This window comes from Emiliania huxleyi, assembly GCF_000372725.1.
Source record: "Emiliania huxleyi CCMP1516 unplaced genomic scaffold EMIHUscaffold_53, whole genome shotgun sequence".
NCBI lineage: Eukaryota > Haptophyta > Isochrysidales > Noelaerhabdaceae > Emiliania > Emiliania huxleyi.
This window is the reverse complement of record NW_005198017.1, coordinates 61,448-85,659: the sequence shown is the minus strand read 5'-3', so window position 1 is coordinate 85,659 and position 24,212 is coordinate 61,448. Positions and strand designations below refer to the sequence as shown.

The following is a 24,212-nucleotide window of genomic DNA, read 5'->3' as shown; positions in this document are numbered from 1 at the left end:
TCTCGGCAATCCATCTCGTGCTCGTAGACGGCCATCAGCGTGCCGCAGCCAAACAGGTGCTTCCTCGGCCCGTACATGGTCATATTGACGATGGGAGTCATACCGGCGGTGTATGGTGCCGGAAGGACAAAGTCCTTCGCCTTGGGCATGCTGCCGCAGCAGCTCTTTTTGCCTTTGCTTTCTGTGATGAGCCGCTCGACATCCTCGGGGCTCCCGGCCATCTCCTTGTTGTAAGGCACGCCAAACGGCGCGAGAAAGACATCGTAGATGCCGTGTTGCCACGACTGAGCCAGCGGCCCGCCGCCATTGGCGGCGCAAAGCAGGCCGTCCATTCCGTCGACGCAGCCGCCAAACATGCCGGTCGCAAGGTTGATGGCGAGCTTGGTCATCGAGGCTGTCACCATCGCGCCGGCGGGACGAGGCTGCATAGTCTTGACGGTGAGATCCTTCAGCTGGTACTTGAGCCGCTCCGTGGCGAGAAGCGTCTCCAGCGTCGAGGACTGGTTGAAGCAGAAGCAGCCAACGCACCAACCGCCGCCGCTCGAGCCGGAGAGGTAGAGGTGAACGCCATCCTTGGGCTCGAGGGCGCCGCACTGGTACAGACCGCGAAGGAAGCCGTGTCCATACGTGTAGGCGCGAATCCCACCTCCCGAGAAGGCCACTCCAACCTTGGTTTCCAACCCAGGGGCCGCCCGAGCTGCAAAATCAGCGCCTCTCGAGCGCGTTGAGCTCGGCTGCGGCGTTGGAGTCAGGCTGGGCGCGGCACAGCTGCGATTCGCGGTGCCTTCCTGTGTGCGTCTTGCTTGAAGCCATTTTGCGTTTGGCTTCTTATACCGCGGCGGCTCGCCACCCCCCATGTGTTCCTCCCGGGTGCTGTTGGCCGGAATGTCGCCGCCGCCGGTTTCGTAAAATCAAATTCGACTGGCTTCAACTGGCAACGGCAATTTTGGCTGGAGTAATAACGACCAGAATTGTGATCTGTGATCTCGGTGAGGGTCCGCCCGCGCAGGCGCACTAGCCACTACCGAGAGCGCGGACTGGCGCAGACTATACTTGTGTACAACATGACTTCACATGAAACATGCACATGAACATGCTCATGCACCTCGGCGAGAGTGGTGTTCAGAACGCCACTCGATGGAGGATGAACTGGGGAGATACAGACAGAGTCACTCACAACGATCTCTCTCGCTATCTAATAGATAGATACTATCTTTCCTCTCGCTCTCTTTCTCTCTCACAGCTCGACCTCTCTACGTACACACATCCGCGCGCGTGGCTTGCCAATCGGCATCACGGTGTAATCGGGGTCGCGCACCTGCTCACGGCTCTCGGTCGCCTCCCACCGCCGCTGGCCGGCCTCGGAGCAGAGCTCGACCGACAGACTGCAGCCCCAAGCCGCGTCCGACACGGCGGCTCCGCGATGCAGGACCGTCGAGAGGAAGAGAATGGCTGCGCCCTCGGCCCTCGTGACGTGCTCATAGTCTTCGGCGCGCGCATCACCAAAACGTCCCTCGACGAACTCGGTGGTGACCCGGCCCGGCGCCTTCTTCCAGATGATGTGCGCCAGGCCTTGCTCGGTCCAGTCTTGGTGCAGCTGCTGTGGCGAGGAGCCGGGAGGCGCAAGCACCCATCCCATGTTCCGAACGAAACCGCCCGACTCGCCGGGCCAAAGCACCTCTGACAGGTGCGGAGGGAGCGGAGCCGCCTCCACCACGCCGGCAGCCCGAGCGAAGGCTTTGTCCACAGAGACATAAAAGCGAGGACCCGAGGCCTCGTACGGCGGCAGCGGCGCCGTTGACGGGAGATTCGAGTCCCACACGCGAATGCCAAGCGGCGCTAGCCTCTCGCAAATGCGCTTGCAGGCCTCGTGTCCTTGCTCCCACCAGGCGTCGGGGTTCAGAGCTGAGTCCCACATTGAGCGAACGCTCTCGAGCTCCGCCAGGACTCTCTCGTGGTGCTCTGCGTGCGCCTGCTCGACAAAGTCGATGACGTCCCACCGCTTCCGCCTCTGGAGCGACACCTCAGCCCAGCCACGATTGTGCAGCGCCTCGTGGGACCTCTGTCGCCGCTGCTGCCGTCGCCACCGCCGCTCCATGTCCGACCGGCCGGCCTTAACCCCGCCAGAGAGGCCTCGAACTTCCGCCGGCGCAAACGACTTCTTGGCGGGCATGCAGTGGGCGCCCATCGACGCTACCCGACTGTGTGGCGACGGCGACGGCGCGACGTACGGCGAGACGTGGATGCGTAGCCACCAAGCGCAGAAGAAAAAGGTAGCCCGCTTATTCCCTAGAGGCTACCACACTGTCTCGGCGCGTAGACACTGCAGAGAAAATACAGGCGGAAGGATTTCTTCTTGCGCCTCCGCCCACGACGTAAGAATCTTTTACCACTTGCGCCCTGGCGAGGCACGTCGCGTTCCACCCTCTCCCGTCGCGCTGCCGAGAGGCGAGGGAGCGCAGCGCGCCGCGGCACAGCGTTCGCGCCGCCGCACGGCGGCCCTCAAAAGCCTCGATAAAAGTGCTGCTGCCGCCCTCGCTGCTGGTGGAACCCGCCTCCGAACGGGTTCCGTTGCTGCTGCTGCCGCGCGTTTGGGTCGTCCACGTCCTCGCCGCGGTCGTACCTCGCGCGGGTGTCCGCGTCACTCAGCACCTCGTGCGCGCGCGCAATCTTCTTGAACATGGCCTCGGCCTTGTCCTTGTCGTCGGGGTTCTTGTCCGGGTGCCTAACACAACGTGCCCGGGTAGTCGGCAGGTGCGCCGCCAGCCGGCTGCCGCAGCCGCGCCAAGTTGCGCGCGCCACTTTCTCGCGAGTTCGTGGTACTTTCGCTTGATGTCGCGGGCGGAGGCGCTGCGCGAGACCCCGAGCACCTGCGCCGTCCGTGGGGCGTGGGGCGTGGGGCGTGGGGGCGGGGGAGGCGGGACGGGGGAGGCGGCGCGGGGGAGGCGGCGCGGGGGAGGCGGGACGGGGGAGGCGGGACGGGGGAGGCGGCGCGGGGATGGATGGGGTGTGCAAGTCTGTGCGTATGCCGGTGGGCGTTCCTTGTAGTGGTCGACCTTCGACTTTCGCTTGATAGCGCGCTCGAGGGCGTCGACCTTCTGGTGTATGCGAGGGTTGCGCGGGTGCTGCCGCTGCGCCGTACGCAGCGCCTGCAGCGCCTTGTGATCGTCGCCGTTCATCACCTGCGGAGGTAGGCGGGAGGGGGGAGGGGCGGGCCGATGTCGCCAGAGGAGGGGCGGCGGGTTGGGTCGTGTGGCGGGTGCTGGCTCGAGGTGCTGGCTCGAGGTGCTGGCTCGAGGTGCTGGGCCGCACCAGCGCGTCCGTGTAGAGGAAGAGCGACTCGAGGTCGGCAGAGTTGGAGCGGTGGAGCACGCCGCACCAGTGCGCGGCCTCGGCACCCTTCTTGAGGCGCGCCTGGCAGCGGCAGAGCCCGAGCGCGAGTTGCGTCACCTGCAGAGCGGCTCCGGAAGGTCCCGGGAGGGGGCAGGCTCCAGGAAGGTTCCGAGAAGGGCCCCGCCGGCGGAGGCGAGTCGAACAGCTTGGCGGCGGCCGAGTACTTGTCGGCGGCGGCTGCCCACTGGCGGGCCTGCTCGAGCTGCTCCGCCTCGCCCAGCCCCTTGCCGAACTTCTTCAGCTTGCGGTGCAGCGCCTTTGCAGCTCCGTGCTCCGGGTCGGACCGCAGCACCGCGCCGACGTCGCGCTTGCAGTTGTCGACGTTGCCGAGGCCGAGGTAGGCGTGGGCGCGGAGGACGTAGCAGGCGTCGCGGTCGGCGCCCGACAGCAGCGCCGCGCGCAGCTGCTCGACGACCGCCTGGAAGCGGCGTGTCGGCAGCGTGTGAGTCGCCGCGAGCCTCACGAGACACTCGGGCGCACCGCCCCTCTCTCCCGGCACCTGGTGCTTCGACGCACCCGCAAACTCCTCGGCGGTCGCCACGTAGTAGGCGGCGACCATCGCCTCGCGCCGCTTGGCGTACCCGCCCGCGTCGCCGCCGGACGTCTCCCCTCCCCGGCCCTTCTCCTTGCGGAAGGTGGCTCGCGCCACGTCCGCGACGACAGAGTCCACCTGCCGCCAAAACTTGACGAGGTGCGCGCCGGCCGGCAGCGGCTGCGGCTCGGGGAGGTCGACGCTGAAGCCGCCGCACTGCTCCTTCCCGTCGCAGTACGCCCTCGCGTCCACCAGCGTGTACATGCCGCTGTGCAGGTGGCGGCCGGCGCCAGACACCGAGCCGGCGTGCAGCGAGTAGGCATCGTCTCGCAGGACCTCGGTCGGCTTCTGCGCGCCCTTCTGCGAGCCGCTGCTCGGGCCGCACTTGCCACACGAGGCGCGGCACGACGAGAGCATGTACGACGGGTTGTTGGTGCACTCGCCCTGAGTGAGAGGTGGAGGCGGGCGGCGGTGGCGAGGGTCGCAGGTGTGGTGGCGGCGAGTGCAGGTGGAGCGCTGAGAGCGGCGGCGGGATCGGAGCTGGCGGTGAGCGTGGGTTAGTGCGCGGCAAGTGCGTGGACGGCTCCGATGGCCAGCGGGGGCTGGAGCGCGCCTGCTTTGCCCAAGCGGCGCACTCGGCGTTGGTGTCGGCGCAGTCGGGCGAGGCCTCGCACCGTGCTCCCAGCAGCAGCAGCCAGCGTAGGCTGGTGGGAAGGACGATCCGCGGCCCGCGAGGTCTACTTTGTCGGCTCATGGAGGCAGCGGGAGGCAGCGGAGAAGGCAGCCAGACGGCCAAACCGCGCTGAGGTGGCGCCGCGAAAGGGGTTCCGGGCATGAAGAATTTTACCACAAAAGCCCGTGTGTGTGTGTGTGTGTGTTGTAGGTATGTTGTTGGCAAAGGAAGACACAGAGCTCATGTGTGATGCCTTTCGGGGCCCAGAGATAAAACTTCTGATGCCATGCGTGACCTAGTAGTGTCCCCAGCTATGTATGCCTATGGGCGTGTCCACGTTGGAGCCAGGTGTGGTGTGGACGCGAGAATAGCTCCGCCGTTCATGGAGGCAACCGATGCGAGTCGACTGGTGTGTGTCGTCGTGGTTTCGTATCAAGAATACTCACTCACTCACTCACATACAAGCCCCTCTCACAGCAGACTGGCTCGGACTGGCACTACAAAAGGCACGGTCATTAAGAAAACAGCGGCGTCGCCGCCGTTTCTAAGCCTTTTTTAACAAACAGCCCTCATCCACCCCGCGCCGTGGTTTCTTAGCTCCGGCCAGCACTCAAGCCAGCAGAGCCGGCAGGCCCGAAGGATTTTTAGGTAAGTTTAAGAGGTAAGCTGTAAGCTGCGCGGGCCCAGGCTGCGGTCCGCGAGGGCGATGCCAGAGTCTGCCGCCGAGTCGGCTCTCTGGATGACGGGAAGACGCACACACGCCTCCATCTACTCCACTCAGAACACCGCAGACTTGGAAAGTGACAAGTGCGCGCGCCGCCGCAGGCGAAGAGAAATTTTGAGCTGGGGCTCCCTTTCACACTCGTGCGTCCGCCCTTTTCTCGGGGCCGCGTCTGCGGCGCGCCGTGGTTTCTTTTATTCTTAGATTTTTGCGGAAATCGCTCGTGGTTTCCAGACTTGGGACCCGCCACCCGGCTGCCGGCACCCGGCTTGTGCCAACAACAAACCTAAAACCCGCGTGCGGACGTAGCTCGTAGCTGGCGGGAGCCGCGGGCGGCGCGGCGCCCTGCGCCCCTGCGCCCCTCCATGCGCTGGCTGCGTTGCGTATGGGGGGACCGCCTCACGAGGGCAACATGAGTGTTAGAGTTGTTGGTATTGCTAAAAATCTCTCTCAAATCTCTCTCTCTCTCTCTCTCTCTCTACACGAGGGAATCGAGAGAGAGATTTTAGAAGCCAACAAGAAATGTGTCACACACAGTGATTTGGGCTTGGCAGCTTGTCGACTACCAGCCGGAGCCGGAGTCGGAACCGTAGCCGAGATGGTCGTCGAGGGTGTCGAATATGTCATTCGCCTCGCTAGTAGAGCCGGTGCCGCATGAGTCTTGGTCGGAGGAGGAGTCGTCGGAGGAGCGGTCGGACCGCTCGCGCTTGTCGCGCCTGATGCGCTCTGCGAGGGGGCCGGGGTCGTGGTCGTCGTGCTCGAGCGTCGGGAAGACAGCGCGCCGTGCGACCTTCTCGGCCGTGCTGCCATCCCAGAGTAGAAGGTGTACCAGTCGCCGCATGGATAGAACCAAGCGTTGACCAACCTGTACCGTCCGAGAGCGGCCGCCTGAGCGGCCTGAGCGGCCTGAGCGGTCGCCTGAGCAGCCGCCTTTGCAGCCACCTCCTCGGCTGCAGCCTTCCGCGCCGCCGCCTCTGCGGCCGCTGCAGCGGCCACAGCCGCAGCTTTGGCGTCGCGGGCTTTCTTGGTCTTTCTTGCCTTCTTCTTGGTGCTCTTGGGGGGGTCATCAAGTGACCGCGGGCTGGCTCGCCAGAGGTCGTGCTCTGGACGACTGGGGCAGGGCGACTCACGGGAGGAGGAGGGGGACGAGGGCGGAGGCAGGCTCAGCTGCTCTCCGGTGACCTCGTGTTGGTGGCAGAACCTGATGGTTCCGTCGCAGCCTCGCACTGTGTCGTGAGGGTTGTAGAATTCGAGAGGGAATCGGGCCAGCACTTCCGGAAGAGAGAGAGGAAGACGGGTCGAGCGCAAACAGTAGATGAAATCGACGAAGTAGCCGCCGCCGCGCCGCCGCCCGCCCTCGTGGCCACCGTAGACGCGGCTGAGGAAGAGGTCGGCGGTGCGCCCGCTGGGCGGGCAGGCCTTGAAGAAGTTGTTCAGAGAAGTGCGAGTGATGAGGCCGCGTGCAGCAGCCTGGATCTTGGTGATGAGGATCGTGATGATGAAGGTGCCCTTGCGCAGCAGGATCCAGGAACCGCGCGCATCGCCCGCTGAACGCGGGTCGCTGCGGCGTCCCGTGCGAACCCCAGGCGGATGTTCCGCAGCGTGGAGGTCACAGCCGCGATGTCGTCATGCCCAGCAGCCACCCCAGCCTCGCCAAAGTCGCCAGCGAGGTTGGGCAAGCCCGGCAGCTCTGGCGAGCCATAACGCGGCCGGCAGCAGGCCCACCTGGGTTCGAACTGGGGACCAGACGATCACAACCGGGCGCTGACTCGACCGAGCCAGGCGAGGAGTGCTCTGCTGGCTCTGGTCGATTCGGTGGGGGGTGCCTCATAAAGCGTCGGCGAGAGTGAAAGTTTCTGCGCTCGGTCTCGTCGGCGTCATGGGCGCACTGGACGGCCGTCCGATAGTGGTGATGATGCCGGGCGCAGCCAAGGCTGGCCGCGCGGCGGCGCCGGACAAGGCGAGCGAAAGCGAAGTGACCCGCTGATAAGGAGGTGGCGGGATTCTTGGGAATCGATAGGAAGGAAAAGCAACAGGGCGGAGGGGAACCGCCTCACCGGGGCAGGTAGGAATCGATAGGAGGAAGATAGATAGAACAACGTTTCAAGATAGACCTACACGAGCGATGAAAAGAAAGATTGAGCGCCCTCGCAAAGGTTACAAAAGAAACAAGCCGCACTTCCCGCGTATAGTGCACCCCACTGTGCCATGTCCCTCGAGTCTGCGCCGCTCGACGCGGTGGACGACCGCGAGTCGATCCGGCTCGGCCGGCGGGCGGTCATTGTCGCCGCGGCCAGCGCCTCCGACATGGTCGTCAACTTTCCGCTCTGGATTGTCGCCAAGCGCGTCTCGGCCGGCCTCCCGCTCCCTCCGCGCGGCGAGCTCTACAAGGGCTCGGGCACGCTCTACCTGGCGATGGGCCCGATGACGGTGGTGGCAGACGGCTCGACCACCCTCTTCGAGCGCGCGCTCCTCGACCTCGGCGGCTTCTCCCAGAGGGCGGCGCTCGCCTGCGCCTCGATGGCGTCGGGCGTCGCCGGCGCGCTGCTCGTGGGCGCACAGGCAAACTGCCCGCCGCCGCTGCCCCGCCCAGTGAGCCGCCGCCGACCCCGCGTCTCTGCGCGCGGCAGGTCGAGGCGCTCGTGACCCGCGCGCACGCCCTCGGCGGCACGGTGGCGCAAGCGGCCGGCGACACGCTCCGCAGCGGCGGGCTGCGTGGCCTGCTGCTGCCGCACGGGCTGACGATGATCGCTGCGCGCGAGGTGCCCTACTGCGGCTGCCTCTTCTTCCTCTCCGGTCAGTTCCGCGCCCGCCTCCGCCCCTCCGCCCAGGAGCCGCCTCACAGCTGGCTGCGGCTCGCTGCGAGCAACTACGCCGCCGCCTTCTTCACCGCGCTGGTCGCGGGGCCGCTCTCGCATGCGCCGTCGGTGGTGGCCTCGTACCAGCAGGCGCACGCCGCCGGTCTCGGCTGCGCGGTGCGAGCCATCTACGAGGCGCGCGGCGGCATGCGCGGCTTCTTCCACGGCCTGCTGCCGAGGACGCTCTCTCTCTCGGGCTCGCTCTTCATCGTCCCCTTCACGATCGAGCTGCTGCAACCCCTCCTCGGCTGACGACGCCACCCCGGCTAGGAGCAGACGATTGTTTGTTTGCACTTGGTCTTGGTACTTGGAGCACTTGGAGAGTGGAGTGCAGAAACTGGCAGTTGGCAACCCGCACCTTTTGCGACTTCTCTTGTTGATTAGGGGGGGTAGTCGAAGAGGTATAGTAGTCGAAGGGGATCAGGAATTTTTTTGCTTCATCATCGATGCTGCGCCGTAACCGAATGTGCGACTTTGTGCGACTTGTGGTCAAACCCAGCAGCGAATAAGACAACGACGGGCACTCCAGCCCCGCGCGCCGTCTGTCGTCACCCCCTCTCGGATCGCGCGCACGCTGTCGCGCGCCGCCGGCCTGGATGCGCTTGGCCCTGGCGCTCGCCATCGGCACCTCAACCGCCTCCCAGCAAGGTGCGCATTCGACCCCGCTCCTCGTGGCGCCTCGGCGCCGCTGCGCTGGCTCTGCGCCCTGCGCAGACGCATGCCCAGCTCGCCTGGCCCAGCTCGATGCTGACGGCACTCTAATACTCACGTTGGTGTGGGTTGGCCAACCCGCTCAGCCACTCTCGCCGCTCCTGCGCGGCGTTCCCTTTACCTATGCCCGCCGCGGCGCGTGCACCCTTCGCATTCTCCTGACCTGTGCTGCCCCCTGCTGCAGACTTGCCGTGGCCGCCCTGGCAAGGCGGCGAGCCCGTGGCTGGGCTCAAGCTACCCGCCCTCCCAGCCTTCAAAGGCTCCTCCCCTGCGCGGGCCAAGCCTGGCTACTGCTTGGTCGCGCCCCAGACGGTGTGCGAGGCAGAGGCGTGTGAGGATGAAAGCTGCGCCGAGTCCGCCTACGAGGTTGGCGCAGAGCGCGTGATCGAGATGCCGCTCCGCGCAACGTGGGAGGAGGAGCTCGAGGCTTGCGCGGCGCAGTGCGCCGAGACCCCCGGCTGCGCTGTCTTCATGGCGGAGCGCGCGGCGCTCTGGTCGATTTGCGCCTTCTTCACCGAGTGCCACCCGCGGCTCGACGACGAGGTGATAGAGGCGCTCCAGACGAACAAGTACGAGTCCAATGTTTACGTGCCTAGTGCGTGCGCGGCGGAGATCACCACGGATTTGCCCGCAGCTGTCGAGCTGCCGCGCTATGACGCCCCTGACGAGCGGCGTAAGCTCCGAGGTATGCCTGGACCAGGTGGCTCTTCGCTGCCGTATGTGCCCCCGCCGTCGCCGGGGACCAGCATGCCGTACGTGCCGCCACCGTCGCCGGGGACCAGCGTCCCGTACGTGCCGCCGCCGTCGCCGACCCCCGCAACCAGCATCATCCCTTTCTCGCCGTCTCCCCACCCGCCGTCTCCTTTCCCGCCATGCCCCCCTCCGCCGCCCTACGGCTCGTACTCATCGATGATTCCCCCTCCCCCTCCGTGCCCCTCGCCCTCGCCGCGGGTGCTGTTGCCGCCGCCGCCTATCCCACCGCATCCTCCCGGTATGGCGCCCGAGCCGCCGCCGCCGCCGCCACCGCATCCACCCGGAATGGCGCCCGACCCGCCTCCATCGCCGCCGCCGCCTCCATCGCCGCCGCCGCCCACGCCGCCGCCAGGGCTTTGGGCGACTCGACTGGTTTTCTTCGCTGCACAAGAAACCCCCGAAGATTTCTACGAGAATCCCGGGGTTTCCGTTTACGAGGAGCGTCTGACTACTTTGATTCGACTCAAGACTGGGGTCACTCCCGAGAAGATCATCACGGAGATAACGCAGGCATCGGTCCGGGTGGACAGCCAGATCCTGCTTGACGACCAGGAGTCGTGTGACGCTGTCCATGCATGGTCCCCAAACGCCGCATCGCTGACGTCGGCACTCGAGATTCCTGTGGAGCGCGTGGTGCCCGAGAACCGCTTCCCCTGCGAGTTTGTGGTTGATCCTGACACGGTGCCGTCACCGCCGGGAGCGCCACCTCCCGGCGGCGATGACGACGAGAAGCTCCTCGCGCTTCTTGTCCTCCTCATCCTCCTGATCCCCATCCTGTTTTACATCTGGGTCAAGTGCAGGTACGGCGAACAATCGGGCGACTATTTTGCCTACAAGTTTAGCCACAACAATCCGTACATCGTCGTCCTCTACATGCCAAAGGAGCGTAGCGAGGACCTCAAGAACAAACTCTTCAAGAAGGACCCGCCCGTGCAGCCCTCCACCGGCGGCGGAACCCCTCCCATCAAGGAGGCCGACGAGGCCAAGGAGTGGCAGGCGGAGGCCCCAGGGCCGTCCCACGTCGACGCAAAGTCCCCACCCGAGACGTACTCCGAGGCTCCTGGCCCGTCCAATGCTCCCGGCCCCAGCGAGGCGCCGATCAGCGGCGTGAAGTCGATGTACAACGCCATGTTCGGGTCGAGCCCGCCAGCGGCGGCATGTGAGACGAAGGCGCCGATAGAGCGCATCTAGCCCCCAGACCATGGGCTGATTTGCGCTGCCACGACCCCGTCGGCTCGGTTGTACCAATGTATCTGGCGCGAGCCGGGTGCGCGCACGTCTCGCAGCGACGCCGCCGACGGTGCGATGCGTTTGCACTGGGCACTGCCCCGGGGCCTCCGGCTGCGCGCGATTCCGCGAATGTGCGCGTGTGTAGAGCTAGAGCGTGCACCGTAAAGCCGCGAGCGAGGCGGCGCGCTCTATTGACGTATGAGAGCTGCTGCGAGCGGTGTATGTGAGTGATGACAGAGTATCAATGAATGGTTTTGACAAGGCACAGCAGAGCGGCAAACCTGCCACATATCAGTACTAGAAAGTGTAGGTCGACCGTTTCGTTGAAGGTCCTTCGGCGGAGGAGAGCGCGGTGCCGGTCGACCTCGATGACAAGCCTTGGCGAGAGGAGTTGCTCGATGACAAGCCTTGGCGAGAGTTGGCCGCAGGGGTGCGGAGGAGCTGCGAGCCGTACTTTGCGCCCCCGCCGCGGCGGCCACCGCTGCCGCCGAGAGCCGCAAGGATGCGGGGCGAGACCTCGAGGCCCGCCTTCGAGAAGAGCTGCCGCACGCGGCCCATAGAGAAGAGGGAGCCGTCGCGTGACGGCGGCTCGTAGACGCGCGGCGCGCCGCCGCTGCGCGACACTCCGTGAAATGGCGACGCCTCGTCGTCCTCCTCGTCGGAGTCCACCCCGACGCTGCGACCGAAGCCGTGTCGCGCGGCAGGGGTGGCGGCAGGGGTGGCGGCTGGTGCTGCCGCCTTTCGTGTGCGGAAAGCGAGCGGGACAGGCGGCGTGGAAGAGGAGGGCTCCTGCGGCGAGCCCGCTGCTGGCGGAGGCGGGGCAAAGCGGGCGCCGCCCGGCGAGGCCGAAGGCGGGCGGGCAGCGGCAGCGGGTGGAACGGGCAGAGTGGGCGGGGTGGAAAGAGCGGCGTGAGAGGCCTCGCCGACGGCCGCGGGCTGTGCCGCGGGCTGTGCCGCGGGCTGTGCCGCGGGCTGTATCTGGCGCAGCGCGCGCAACGCATCGGCGAGGGCGGCGACCTGCTGCTGCGCCTGCTGCGCGCTCTCCTCCGCCTCGCGCTTGGCCGCGAGCGCAGCGCGGAGCTGCGCCGCGTCGCCGCCGCTCGGCTGGCTCTGGTGCGGGAGTTGCTGCGGCGGGAGTTGGGCGGCTCGTTCCCGCTCGCGCTGGAGCGAGGCAAGGAGCTCCTGGTGTCGCGCGGCCAAGCTCGCCTCCCGGCCCTGCGCGCGTGCGCGCTCGGCGCCGAGCTGCGCCTCCGCACGCGCCAGCTGCGCTGCAGCGGCAGCGCGACCCTCCTGTGCCGACCGCTGCTCGGCCGCCAAGGCGCGCCTCGCCTGGTCCAGAGACTGCTCCGCCAGGGCCTGCGTCTCCCACTGCTGCCTGCGCGCCTCGTTGAGCTCGCGGCTGCGCGCCGCCTCTATGCGCTCGGCACGCTCCCTCTGGCCGGCCGCCTCGCCACGCACATGGTCGAGCTCGGCCTGCAGGGCTGCGGCGTGCGAGACCTCCTCAGCCGAGCCCGCGCCGCCGCCGCCGGCCGCGCCGCCGCCGCCGGCGCGAGCGGCGGCGGCCGCGAGCCGCTGCTGCAGACCCCGCACAAGCTGCGCCTGCGCGCGATCGCGCCTGCGCGCCTCGGCCGCCTCAGCCTCGCTCGCGCGAGCGCGCGCCTCGGCCTCGCGCGCCTCCGCCTCGCGCGCGCGGCGCAGCTCGAGCAGCTGCGCCTCGCGCTCGCCCAGGCAGCGCGACACGTCGCTCAGCTCCGCCGTCGACCGCGCGAGCCGCTCTCGCTCGGCGGCGAGGGCCGACCGGTGCGCCTCCTGCGCGGCCGCCTCGCGCTCCGCGGCGGCGCTCGCCTCGGCCTGCGCCGCGCGCTGCGAGGCGGCCAGCGCACCGCGCAGCTCGAGCAGCTCGGCCCCGGCACTGCCGCCGGCTGAGCCCGCCGCCGCCGCCGCAGCATGCCACCGCTCCTCCCGCTGCGCCGCCGCGAGCTCGTCCCTCGCCCTGCGCGCTTGGTCTCGCTCGCTCTCGAGCTGCAGAGTCAGCGCTGCGACCTGCTCACGCGCATCGCCCGCGCCGGCCCGCGCACCCGACAGCTCCGCCTCAAGTGCGGCGAAGCGGTCGCGCGCCTCGTCACGGTCGCGCGCCGCGCACGCGCGCAGCTCGTCGAGAGCCCCGTCCGCCAAGCGCCTCTCCTGCGCGGGTCGGGGCAACCGCGGAGCGGCGGTGAGAGAGCTGGCCGAGGGCCAGCCGAGGCAGGCGCAGACGCGTCCGCGCCTCGTCCAGCTGCGACCGCAGCTCTACGAGCTGCTGGCTGAGCGCTTCGTCGGCAGAGCCCTCCGCCAGCTGCGCCTCGAGCCGGCCGCACACCTCGCGCTCTCGAGCAACCTCCGCCTGCGCCTGGCCGAGCCGCTCCTCGAGCGCCGACGTCGATGCCGCTGCCTCCGACGCCGCCTTCGCAGCGGCGGTGTGCGCCGCTGCCACCTCGTCGTCGCGCCCCCGAGCCGCTCGTTGCGCCTGTTCGAGCTGCTGCCGCGCCTCGCCGAGCTGCTGCCGCACCTCGTCGAGCTGCTCGGCGCTCGCCGCATCGGCGGCGGCGGACTCCTGCAACCCGCCCGCGCCACGTACGCCCGCTTGCTCACGCAGCGACTCGGCCTCCGCCTCCGCCTCTTCGCACCGCAGCAGCAGCTCCGCCCGCTCCGCCTCCCAACCGCCGCCCTGGCCGGCCGCGACCGCCTCCTCACGCGTCGTCAGCTCCTCCACTCTCGCCAGCAGCTCGTCGCACGCCGCAGCGTATGCGGCCCCGCGAGCGATGGCCTCCCGCGCCCCCTGCCGGGCGGCAGATGCACGGAGCCGCTCCATCGACAGCGCGAACGTCAGCCGCAGCCGCAATCTCGCGGCGCGGGAGGCCGCACGCCGCCGCTCCACCGCGAGCGTCTCCGCCGCCCCGGCCGCCTCTCGCTGCAGCTCGGCGCGAGTCTGCTCCGCCTCGTCGAGCGCCTTGCGCGCCGCAGCGCGGGACGAGCGCACACCGCTCTCCGCAGCCGCCTCGGCAGAGGCCGCCGCCCGCGCCGCCTCGCCTTTGGGGGGGGGGGGGGGAGGCAAACGCGAAGTCGGGACGGGAGGCGGGATGTGGCGCTCGCGCAGCTCTCGCCTGCGTCGCGGTCAGCGTCGAGCAGCGCAGACCGCAGCACCGTCAGGGTCGCAGTCCAGCGGCGCGCCTCTGCGCCGTGCGCCCGCTGCGCCTCCGAAGAGCGCTGCTCCGCCCTCCTCACCTCGCCGGACAGCGCGGACTCCGCCGCCCGGCCCTCCGCCACCGCTGCATCGAGCGCCGCTTGCGCCTCCGCCGCCGCGCCGCGAGCCCTCTCGAGCTCAGCGCCGCCGCTCGGCGCCGCCGCGCAACGGCTAGAGGCCGGCGGCGTCGCTGCGGCGCTCTCGCTCGCTGGCGCGACTGGCGGCGGCGCGGCGGCGCCGATGGCCCTCGCGCTGCCTGCGGCGAGCGACCTCGAAGCCGGGCTGCAGCTGCCCAGGACGCCCCCGCCCGCGGTGCCGTTGCGAGGAGGGGGGGCGGCCCCTCTCCCGCCCGAGGGGGGAGAGCGAGGGCGGGAAGGAGAAGCGTGCAGCGCCTGCAGCGCCTTCTCCGCCGCAGCCGCGCGAGCCACCGCGAGCCGCGTCGCCTCCCGCTCGCGCCACACCTCCGCCGCGTGCTCTCGCGCCGCGGAGCGCAGAGCCGCCTCCGCCGCTCCCCGCCTGCCCTCGGCCGCCCCTTCCCTCCCTTCCCTCCCCTCCCTCCCCTCCGCCTCGGTGCCGCCGGGCGAAGCGCCGTCGGGGTGGGAGGCGGCGCCATCGTCGCCGTCGGACGCGAGCGCCGCTTTGCGGGCGCCCGCGATCCGGCGCAGCTGCCACGAGGCGTCCGCCCACCCGCGCAGCAGGGCGGACCTAGGGTTAGGGATAGGGTTAGGGTTAGGGTTAGGGTTAGGGGTAGGTCCGCCCACCCGCGCAGCAGGGCGGACCGCTGCGCCGCCACAGACTCGAGCCGGACAGAGACGGCCGCGAGAGCCTCGCCCGGCGCGGCGGCCGCCGGAGCACCAGCGCCGCCGGTGGCCGCCGCCTGGCGCAGCGACTCGAGCTCCGCCGCCTGCTCGGCGCTCCGCGCAGCGAGGGAGGTCAGCTCGACCATCGCGGACTGCAGGCAGCGTTGCGTGTCGCGAAGCTGCTGCCGGACGCCCTCGTCGCCGCCCGTCCCCAGCAGGCTGCTTACCGCACCGCCGTAGCTCTTACGCGCGCCGCCCTCCAGCGTCGCTGCGCCCACATCCACGCTCACCCGCGCCGCGGCCAGCTCCGAGCGCAGCCGATGGCCCGCCTCTTGCTCGCGTGACAGCTTCTCCTGGGCGATGGCGAGAGCACCCCTCGCCTCGCTGAGCTCCACCTCGCCGACCTGCACGTGCGATCGCGCGAGCTCCTCCAGGCGGCACCGCAGCCCGTCCACGGCCTCGGAGCTCGCACCACCCTCGTAGCGCTCGGCTTGCGCGAGCAGCGCCTCTGCACTCCGCAGCCGCTGCCGCTCCTGGCGAAGCTCCGCCTTCGACTCCTCCTGAGCCTGCGCTAGCGCGGCGCGCAGCCTGGTCCGACCGGCCTCGGAACGGCGCAGCGCCTCCTCCAAAGAGCCGCGGGAGTCTGGTGGGAGTGGCGTGGTGAAAGAGCTTAGTGGGCAACAGCGTACTTCCGCGCGCTTTCTAAAGATATAAGGGCCTCGCGTCGTCCGCCGTTTATCCCGGTGACCCCCAGAACTCGCGGACCCGAGGAGTCTCGAGCTTCAGCTGGCGAATCATGCCGCTCTCGGCACCGCAGCGGCGCGAGCGCCGCGCCGCGCAGCGCGCTGCCGAGGCTCAGGACGCGGCTCGCGGGCAGCGCAACCGCCCGGCGCCGAGCCGGTGCTAGGCCGCCTCCGCTGCGCCTGCTTCCTTGCGCGCCGCTGGACGTCGGCCGAGAAGACCGCTTCCCTCTGGGGACCCGACTCCGCGAAGATCGCGCGCGCGTCGTGAGTGGCGGCGCGCGCGCGATCTCCGTTCCCGGGCACGCCGGTCGCAGTGGCATGGGCTCCCAGGCTCAAAAGCGCTCCCGTCAACAGCGAGCGAGCGCCGCCGCTGCTCCTCCTCCCGCCGCCGCTCACCGAGACTCGGTGCCGCCGTTGTCTCCGCCGCCGCCGCCGCCGCCGCCGCCGCCGCCGCCTCGCGCCTCGCCTCCGTCACCGCCGCCCTCCATCTCGCAGCGGCGCGTCCCTCTGATGGCGCGGGCGCCTCGCTCACCGGCGCCTCGCCGCCCCCCCCCCCCTTCTCGCGCCGCTCCGCTCGTGGCCGCCGCCTCCCCTGTCAATCCCGCCGCCTCCCCTGTCATCCCGCCGCCCGCACCACCGCCGCCACCGCCTCGCGCCTCGCCGCCGCCGCCACCGACCGCCCTCCCCTGCGCCGCTGGAGCGCGGTGCAGGGGGTGCCGAGCCCCCGCTGCGCAGCCTCACCGCAGTGCACTGCGCTCTCCGCGCCCCTGACGATTAGTGAGGAGGTGGTGTTGCACAGCATGGAGCTCGGCGAGCGTTTAGCGAGCCCCGCAGCTAGTCTTTTTATACTGCAGTCTTTTTCCGCCAATGGCAGTTAGCGGACGTCGCCGCGGCTCGTCTCTGCCGCGGCGGCTGCTGCGCGCACGTGGTGGCGCCGCTCTCTCGCGAGACGGCTGGCGACGCGGCTCGCGGCCGACGTACGCTGCGCTCGTCCGACCGCCCGCGGCGTGGCGTGCGCGGCGCTGCGCACCGCTCTGCGACCGCTTCTGCGCTGCTTTGAGTAAAGTCCACTGTATATGAGCTGCTGCCTCGCTGCTGCGAGTTGACATATCCGGTGATGTGCGAGCGTTCCGTTCGTGCGTCGACTGGCTCCCGGTTCGAGTCGCCGGGGGGGAGGGGGGGGCCTCCTCGGCCTCCTCGGCCTCCTCGGCCTCCTCGGCCTCCTCGGCCTCCTCGGCAGCCTCGGCTGCTTGGCGCACGCGGCGCGCGAGCCGCGCCGCGCTGCCTTTTTGCTCGCTGCCTCCGTTGTCGGCTCGGCCGTTCCGTCTCCTCGGTCTGGCTCGGGCCGTGGGCGTGCTGCTGCTGCTGCTCGGCACTGTTGTCGCCATTTTCAATATCTCTCTCTCTGCTCTCTCTCTCTCTGCTCTCTCTCTCTCTCTCTCTCTCTCTCTCTCTCTCTCTCTCTCTCTTTCCATGTCTATCAGACTCACTCTCGCGGGCGGTGTGGGCACAGTCTCTCTATTTCTCTCTTTCTCTCGGGGGTGTTTGTATCTCTCTCTCCGGCACCCTCTCTCTCTCTCTACTCTAGCTCTCTCTCTATATCGATTTGTTTGTTTTTCTCCCCCCCCCCCCTCCATCCCTCTCTCTCTCTCTCTCTCTCTCTCTCCCCCCCCCCCGGGCCAGCTGCACGCATGCTCGGTGACATCTCTTCACCTTCACACTGGTCGAGTCATAGGTGACGCGAGGGCGCTCACTTAATTGATTAATTCACTCATTAATTCCTTAATTGCGTACCGTATTCCGGGTAATCTTAATTATTAATCATCGGGCGGGGCGCGGCGCGGCGGCTGCGCGAGGCGGCGGCGCGGCGCGGCGGCGGGCGGGGCGGAGCGGGGCGGCGCGACCATCAGCAGACGCCCGGGCCTTTGGTCCCTGGAGCTCGGCAATGGTCGCGCCGCCCTCGACTCACGGGGCTGCCTTCCATCCGCCGCTGCTCAGGCCGGGGGAGGGGGGGAGACCTCCTGTTCCTCGCGGAACGGGAGCAGCCCCCTCCTTGCCCGGTGTGCGAAGCAGGGCGGTGGTCGTGCCATCTCCGCTTCAAAACGACCACGCCGCAATCGTCGCCGGCGCGCGACACGTTTCCGTTGGCGGGACTGTCCTGGTCGAGAGTGTGTGCCGCTGAGGCGGGACCACTCGGGGACAGTGCTGACGGGACGCGGCTCGAAGGGCGTGGCTCCGCAGCGCGGCTGGCACTCGTCGCAGAGGCCTCACCTTCGAAAAGTCGGGCATGGCTCCACCCGCAACTTTGTCGCTAACACGCGCGCACCGCCGAGCCTGCGGCGGGCGCGCTGCGGCCGCACGTCTACTTCGTCATAGTGCCACGACGTGCGGCCTAGATTTAGCCCACGCGCCTCAACTTGCATACACTCATACATTGGATTATCATCGCCTGTGAGTGCGAGATAGGGCTAGCCGTAGGCAGCTAGCCTCTGAGGAGGGCGTCCATAGACACCTCACTAGACCCCACACACGGTCTCGTCCGTGCCTCGCCGGCCGGTGAGATTGCTAGAGGTGGAGCAAACTGCTCTAGCCTCACACATCACTTCCTGTCGTCTGTTGTTTGAGTTGTGCCCTTGTTTGTGCCCTTGGCACCGTGGAGTGCTGGGGGGGGCGACAGGGAGGATGTGGCCCTGAGTTATGTGTACGCCGACTCAGGGTGTGTGGCAGCCAGCTGGCTGTGTGTCTTGTGAGCTTGTTTGTGTCTGTGTGTCGCTCGTGCGTGTCGTCATCATCTGTCTAGCGTCCACCCATACCGCGTTGGTGTCCAGTCCGAGCCTGGCTGTTCTTCACCTTACTACCTACCTACCTAGTCTTTTTATAATTCAAGCCTTGCAAAAGGCTAAATAAATAAATAAAACGGACACACCAAACAAGGGGTGGGAGAAGGACAGGGTCCCCACCTGCGCGAGCAGGATCTTGTAAGGACGATCAGGGACACAGGGGAACGGGAACGGGGAGCGCATCGCGACACGGAGGGGGGCTGGGGAGGGTTCACCGCAAAACGCTTTCCGGAAGCGGCACTTTGCTCCAGTTTCTCGTTCTCAGTCGAGCCCGTCCCCCCGCGGACGGTGGAGGCGATAAACCGATGTCCGTGGAAGCGTCCTCGGAATTTACCGCGAGCGCCGCACCGTGTCCTCCCAGCGGCCAACACAGCTCCCGCAGCAAGCGCACCAGGAGCTCGGGAGGCTGCAGCCCGAGCGCCAGGAGCATCGCTCACCGCCAAACCGACACAACCAAACCTCCCAACGCCGACCTCACCGCGCCCTGCAGCGAGCCGGCGCAGCGCAGTCCCGACTCGGTCCTGCACGACCTGAGTGGCGCTGCGTCGATCGAGCCGCTCGAACTCCCCGCGGCCGACGAGCGGGCCGCGCCGGCCTCTTCGGTGGACGGCGGCCACAGCCGCGCGCCGACCGAGGCGGAGCGGGCGTCCCTCGAGTGCACGGTCTGCTACTCGTGGCTGCAGCCTCCCTTCAAGCGGTGCAGCAACGAGCACCCGATCTGCGCCGCCTGCCGCCCCTCCTTTGAGAGCGAGGAGTGCCCCATCTGCCGCGTCTCCATCGAGCCCGGCGCGCTGCGCGACGACGAGCCCGCCGCCGCCCTCGCGGCGCAGATCAGCCTGCCCTGCGCAAACGGCTGCAACAGCGCGGTGCCCTACCTGAGCCTGCGCGAGCACGAGGTCCGCTCCTGCCGGCTGGCGCCACTCCTCTGCCCCTTCCGCGAGGCCGTGCAGCTCGGGCCTGCCGGCTGGTCGACGGGCGGGCGGTGCGACTGCCGCGGCCTCGACCTCGGCGACGCGGACGGTCCGCCGGCCGGAGGAGGGAGGGGAGGGGAGGCGCCTTAACCCCGTCCGGAAGCGCGGCTGTAGGGCTGGCGGCCCACCTGCGGGAGGCGCACGGCGTGGAGGCGCAGCCGCTCGACCAGCTGAGCCGCGTCACGGCGGAGCGCGTGGTCGAGGTCGAGCGGACGGGCACGTGGACCCTATCGCTGCCGACGGCGGGTCTCTTCGCGACTCCGGCGGGCCGATGTCCGCGCGGAGAGGTTGTCCGAGAGGAGCGCGAGCTCACCCGAGAGAGGCCGAGGCGTAGGCGCCTTTTGCAGAGTGGGGTCAGCCCGCCGCCTTCCGCTGGCCGGCGAGAGGCTTCTGGAGCCAGCAGGACGGGCAGAGGAGCCTGCTCGGAGCCTCCTCGGAGCCTTCCCTAGGCGAGGCTGCTCACCCGGCAGGACGGCAAGACGTTCCTCGTCCAGTGCCTCGCCGCGCGGGCGTCGGGCGTGTCGGTGCTCGTGCTCGGCCTCTTCTACCCGAGATTACCCGAGAGTACCCGAGAGTACGCGAGAGTACCCGAGAGTAGGTGCTCGTGCTCGGCCTCTCGCCCGGCGCCGAGGGGATGCAGGTGGAGGTGCAGGTGCAGGGCCAGCAGGGCCAGCCGCCGCCCTACTTTTGGACGTCGCGCGTGCTCGGCGCCGACGCGATGCGGCCGGGCGTCGGCGCGGAGGAGGAGGCGCGGCTGCTGCGCCGCTGCGTCGCTTTCCCCGAGGCGGCGCTCGAGTTTTGCGCCGGCGCGGATGGGCGCCTGACGCTAGTGGTGAGTGTTCGCGGCGAGGAGGAGGAGGACTCGGAGGAGGAGATGTTCGACGACGAGACGTTCGAGTTCATCCTGATGGACGGCGGGGACGGCGGGGAGGAAGAGGGCGGAGAGGAGGGCGGAGAGGAGGGCGGCTCGGGCGAGTAGCTCGCGAGCGCGGGACGTGCTCAACGCCCGAGCGCACACCCGAAAGGGAGAGAGAGAGAGAGAGAGAGAGAGAGAGAGAGAGAGAGAGAGAGAGAGAGAGAGAGAGAGAGAGAGAGAGAGAGAGGGCGGGAGAGCATGCGCACTCTGTTCTCGTGGGACGTGTGGGGCACGGCCATGCTTGGGCACGGCCTCCACTGTCTGCACCTTACTGCACAGACTGGACTGAGCTCTGAGGATAGCGGACAGAGGAGACTCTCTGACTCGTGTAAACATTGGACGATGCGGTGCTCTATCTGCGGCGTGCGGGGTGGTGTGGTGTGGGACGGTGGGTGTGCATTTGGGTTACGCTTTCTTGGGACGGACGTTAAGAGCCTTCTGCCGTTTTCTTGGGACGGACGTTCTAGAGCCTAGAGCCTTCTGCCTCACCGAGCCTCGCTTCAGAGCGACAGCGAGGGCTAGAGAGACTCCTCAGGCGCTCGGCCAGATCTGTCACATCTCTCCTGAGTGTCCCGCTCAAAGATGCGCAGGCTGCCGCCGCCACGCGTCACGCGCAAGCGGTCATCGAGGTAGACCACGTCGAACGTGCCCTCCTCGCTCACGCCGCCGAAGCCGGGCAATGACAGCACTGGCAACGACACAATCTCCTCGGGCGCCTCGCCCCCTCGCCGATTCGCATCGAGGGTGACGCGATCGAACACGATGCCGAGACGCAGCGGCGACTCGCTCAGGACCATCGCTCTGTGCTGCAGATTCAGCGAAGACTGGCCGCCAACCGGAAGCAGCGTCCAGGCAGAGAGGATGCCGCCCGCCGGCCGCGCGATCGTGATGACGTTGTCGCACCGCAACCCGCTCGCTGACCTCGACAGCCGCTGGCGAACCGACACCGCACCCAGTGCGTCGGGCTGCGCGTCCATCAGGGGAAGCACCGGCCCTCCGGTCCGCCCGTTGGTCGTGGTTATGAGCCGCCAGTTACCACAAAGCATCTCAGCATCGCGCGGCCACGCTGGCGGCGAGTACGCAGGTGCGGCGGTGGCCTCGGCGACGAGCGAATCGAGCGTGCGCGCGTCCTGCGCCGACGTGGCGAAGAGTGGCGTCCCGCGGGCAGTAGCGAGGAGCCGTGCAGTGTCGACTGTCGCAGCAAACGACAGATGTGAGAGCAGAGCCATCGCTGGGTTTGGACTTTCTGGTATGGTATGGTATGGCGTGGAGACCATACCCCCCCGCCTGCTGACAGACCCAGCCTCCCGGAGACCGGGGATGGGCGGTCAGGACCATACCCCCCCACCCTTTGGGCCACGAGGGTACCTACCATACCATACCCCGGAAAAAGTTGGAACCCTGGGGTCAGGCCGGTGAGAAAAGCAGCAACAAAAAGAATGCACGAAGAACGTGGCCCGCGTCGCTGGCGCGAGTGGCCTAGTCCACAAGACTGGCCTCTGGAGCTCACGCCTGCCCTCTCGTCATCCATCGAGCACTTAGTGCGAATATCCAGACCTGTCTGTGTCTCCTGTGTACCCTCTCTCGCACAGAGATGTGTTTTTGCCGCCTGAACATGGGCTGCAAGGCGCGCGGGCAGCCCAGCCAACCCTTCTCCCACAAGACCGGCCACGGCTACGTCAAGGCGCATCGCGGTTTCTACCACGACGCGATCTTTGTCAAGCGCAACAACTTCAACCTGCTGCTCCACGAGACGTTCGTTCGGCGGCGGCTTCTCGCCCACCGCCGTTCTCAAGCTGCGCCGCCTCGCGCGCAAAGTCGCGCGCGGCAGCGTTGACCGCACGGCCTACTCGCCAAAGTACTCGCTCTCTTTTATGTCCCACCATGCAGAGCGCATCTCTCTCTCTGTTGTGCGAGGCGTGAACCGCGCCATTCGCTCTCACCTGGCAACCCTGTCTGCACGTCTCGCGCGCGCGTGAACAGGGCTCCAGGCCCCAAATTACGTGTGAGTGTTAGAGTTGTTTGGTATTGCTAAAAATCTCTCTCATGTGGACGAGTGAAGAATGGCCACAAAGCAAAAATAAACGGCGTTGCCGGGGGCCCAAGGAAGCGCGAGGGAAAAATTCCGCCGCTGAGGGCGCTCGTGCGGCAATAGCCGGGTGGAGGGGGGAGCGTGCCGGACCGGGGCGTCGTCGCGCCGTCCGATGGTCTGCTGCCCCGCGCAGCAACCGTCGGGCGACGACCCGGGGGCCAAAAACCCGGCGACGACGGCGCTCTGGATGGGGCGTGACCTCCTGCCTCCAACCTCCTTCCTTTTTGAGCAGGTGTGACGCCGCGCGAGCGACGCTCCGAGATCGCCCGAGATAGCGCGGCGCGGCCCCGAGATCGCCCGAGATAGCGCGAGATCGCCCGAGATCGCGCGGCGCGGCCCGGGGCGAGGTGGGTGGGTTGGGAGCGAGGGGGCGGAAGTGACCAGTGCGGTAGATGGTAAGCTCGAGGCGCGTGAGCCGGACTTGGGAGCCGGACCACCCCCTCTTGTTATCTGCGTTGTTGAGCCAGGACTCAACATACTCGGGCTGCCTCATCCCAAACTGTCACTCCCCTTCAGTCTTGGAGAACCCTGTCCACGCCTGAGGATTCTGCACTAGCGATTCTGCCACCCAAGACAGGAATTCTGTATGCGGAGGCTCGAGAGGTATTCGTGTCCGTTTCTTCTGATTCTCACTCTCCTTTTCCGGTTCTGCCTACTCGATCTGATTCTGCCCGTCCCCTTTCCACGCACTCAGCCTCCGGGCAGGATTCCTCACCCAGCTTCCGTTTCTGCCTAATCGATCTGATTCTGTCCGTCCGATTCTCGCCTTATCAGATTCTGTCGCGCGGTTGCGGTTTCTGCCTCCGGATGCCGGAAAGGGAATTTCCGCGCTCCCCGCCGATTTCTTGGCAACCCGGCCGGACTCTCGTTTCCTGATTCCTGTTTTTGCCCCTCGAGGGGCGGTAGCCCGGCCGCCGGCCATCTGGGCATGCTCACTCAACCAATCACGCTCATGTGTACGCGCCGTATCCTCCGCGCCACCCACTTTGCCATCGAAGTGCGCTCCGCGCTCCGCACAGTACAGTCACTTTTGAACGGCGGCTCATCACACGTGCGTCAGAGATCTCATGGGCGGTGGCATGGTGGAGCCAGAGCAGTGCGCGGCCGATCTTAATTCTGGGCAGGCGGTCTCCCATTCCCGCGGGCGCTTGGTGCCGGGGTTTGAACGGCATGCTGGCGTCAGATGCAGCTTGGCGCCGGCCTGCGGCGGCCCCGCAAGGACGTTGGTGCTGCTCAGCGATGCTCACAGCGGCACGCCTGCTCTTTTGCTGTGGGGAGTGCTGTCTGATTGGGTCTCCAAGCCCGCGGGCTCGCTGTGAATGCACCCGCCAGCTAGGCAGCTCCGCGGCGGTGTGGGTGTAGAACGGGTAGGCTGCTGTCTCGTGTCTCGGTGCTCGTACTAAGTCAATGGGAGGAGTGCTTCAATTTCTTCTTCTTATACGCCCAGCTCAAAAGCACACACGCATCACGACGCCTAGACAGGCGAGACGCGGCGACAGCCGCGGCGAGCTCGTTTTAGAAGCGAGCCGCTCGCGGCGAGCAGTTTTAGAAAAAGGGAAAAGGGGGAGGGTTAGTTTGAACCCGAGCCGAGCTTCGCTCGGCTCCCCCCCGCGCGGGAGCGCCCCCCCCCCCCCCTCTCCTCGGGGGGGCGGGCAGAGCCCGCACCACACACTGCGCCTTTGCGGACGCCGGACCGAGGCCTAAGCGCTGAGTGCGCTGACGTGAGGCTGGAGCGCCAGAGAGACCCGCGCCTGAG

General features: G+C 67.9%; 6 protein-coding genes across 6 annotated transcripts; 2 read left to right on the top strand and 4 right to left on the bottom strand.

The window, feature by feature from the left end:
- Positions 1-2,502: 2,502 nt before the first annotated feature.
- Positions 2,503-4,342, bottom strand: EMIHUDRAFT_212525 (hypothetical protein; the record flags this gene model as incomplete). Its single annotated transcript, XM_005765832.1, has 6 exons — positions 2,503-2,725; positions 2,803-2,870; positions 3,057-3,182; positions 3,313-3,414; positions 3,686-3,811; positions 3,893-4,342. The coding sequence occupies 6 exons, from the start codon at positions 4,340-4,342 to the stop codon at positions 2,503-2,505; spliced, it is 1,095 nt and encodes a 364-aa protein (XP_005765889.1).
- Positions 4,343-5,881: 1,539 nt separating this feature from the next.
- EMIHUDRAFT_212524 (hypothetical protein) lies at positions 5,882-7,150 on the bottom strand (the record flags this gene model as incomplete). Its single annotated transcript, XM_005765831.1, has 6 exons — positions 5,882-6,035; positions 6,110-6,216; positions 6,502-6,545; positions 6,687-6,828; positions 6,852-7,009; positions 7,078-7,150. 6 exons carry the CDS (start codon positions 7,148-7,150, stop codon positions 5,882-5,884), a joined length of 678 nt encoding a protein of 225 aa, XP_005765888.1.
- A 1,623-nt stretch (positions 7,151-8,773) lies between these two features.
- On the top strand, positions 8,774-10,832 carry EMIHUDRAFT_212522 (hypothetical protein; the record flags this gene model as incomplete). The annotated part of the gene is made up of 3 exons (XM_005765830.1): positions 8,774-8,825; positions 9,097-9,573; positions 10,033-10,832. 3 exons carry the CDS (start codon positions 8,774-8,776, stop codon positions 10,830-10,832), a joined length of 1,329 nt encoding a protein of 442 aa, XP_005765887.1.
- Positions 10,833-11,168: 336 nt separating this feature from the next.
- EMIHUDRAFT_212521 (hypothetical protein) lies at positions 11,169-15,692 on the bottom strand (the record flags this gene model as incomplete). The annotated part of the gene is made up of 9 exons (XM_005765829.1): positions 11,169-11,660; positions 11,889-12,344; positions 12,462-12,722; positions 12,915-13,055; positions 13,165-13,260; positions 13,489-13,935; positions 14,055-14,284; positions 14,950-15,482; positions 15,643-15,692. The coding sequence occupies 9 exons, from the start codon at positions 15,690-15,692 to the stop codon at positions 11,169-11,171; spliced, it is 2,706 nt and encodes a 901-aa protein (XP_005765886.1).
- Positions 15,678-16,476, bottom strand: EMIHUDRAFT_356935 (hypothetical protein). Its single transcript, XM_005765828.1, has one exon. The coding sequence runs from the start codon at positions 16,437-16,439 to the stop codon at positions 16,254-16,256; it is 186 nt and encodes a 61-aa protein (XP_005765885.1). The 5' UTR covers positions 16,440-16,476; the 3' UTR covers positions 15,678-16,253.
- A 2,306-nt stretch (positions 16,477-18,782) lies between these two features.
- Positions 18,783-20,653, top strand: EMIHUDRAFT_212520 (hypothetical protein; the record flags this gene model as incomplete). Its single annotated transcript, XM_005765827.1, has 5 exons — positions 18,783-19,497; positions 19,563-19,735; positions 19,898-19,972; positions 20,047-20,339; positions 20,644-20,653. The coding sequence occupies 5 exons, from the start codon at positions 18,783-18,785 to the stop codon at positions 20,651-20,653; spliced, it is 1,266 nt and encodes a 421-aa protein (XP_005765884.1).
- Between the last annotated feature and the right edge of the window lie 3,559 nt (positions 20,654-24,212).

Excerpts from the sequence above, each read along its gene's own strand:
- EMIHUDRAFT_356935 (XM_005765828.1), bottom strand. The coding sequence starts at position 16,439 with ATGCTGTGCAACACCACCTCCTCACTAATCGTCAGGGGCGCGGAGAGC.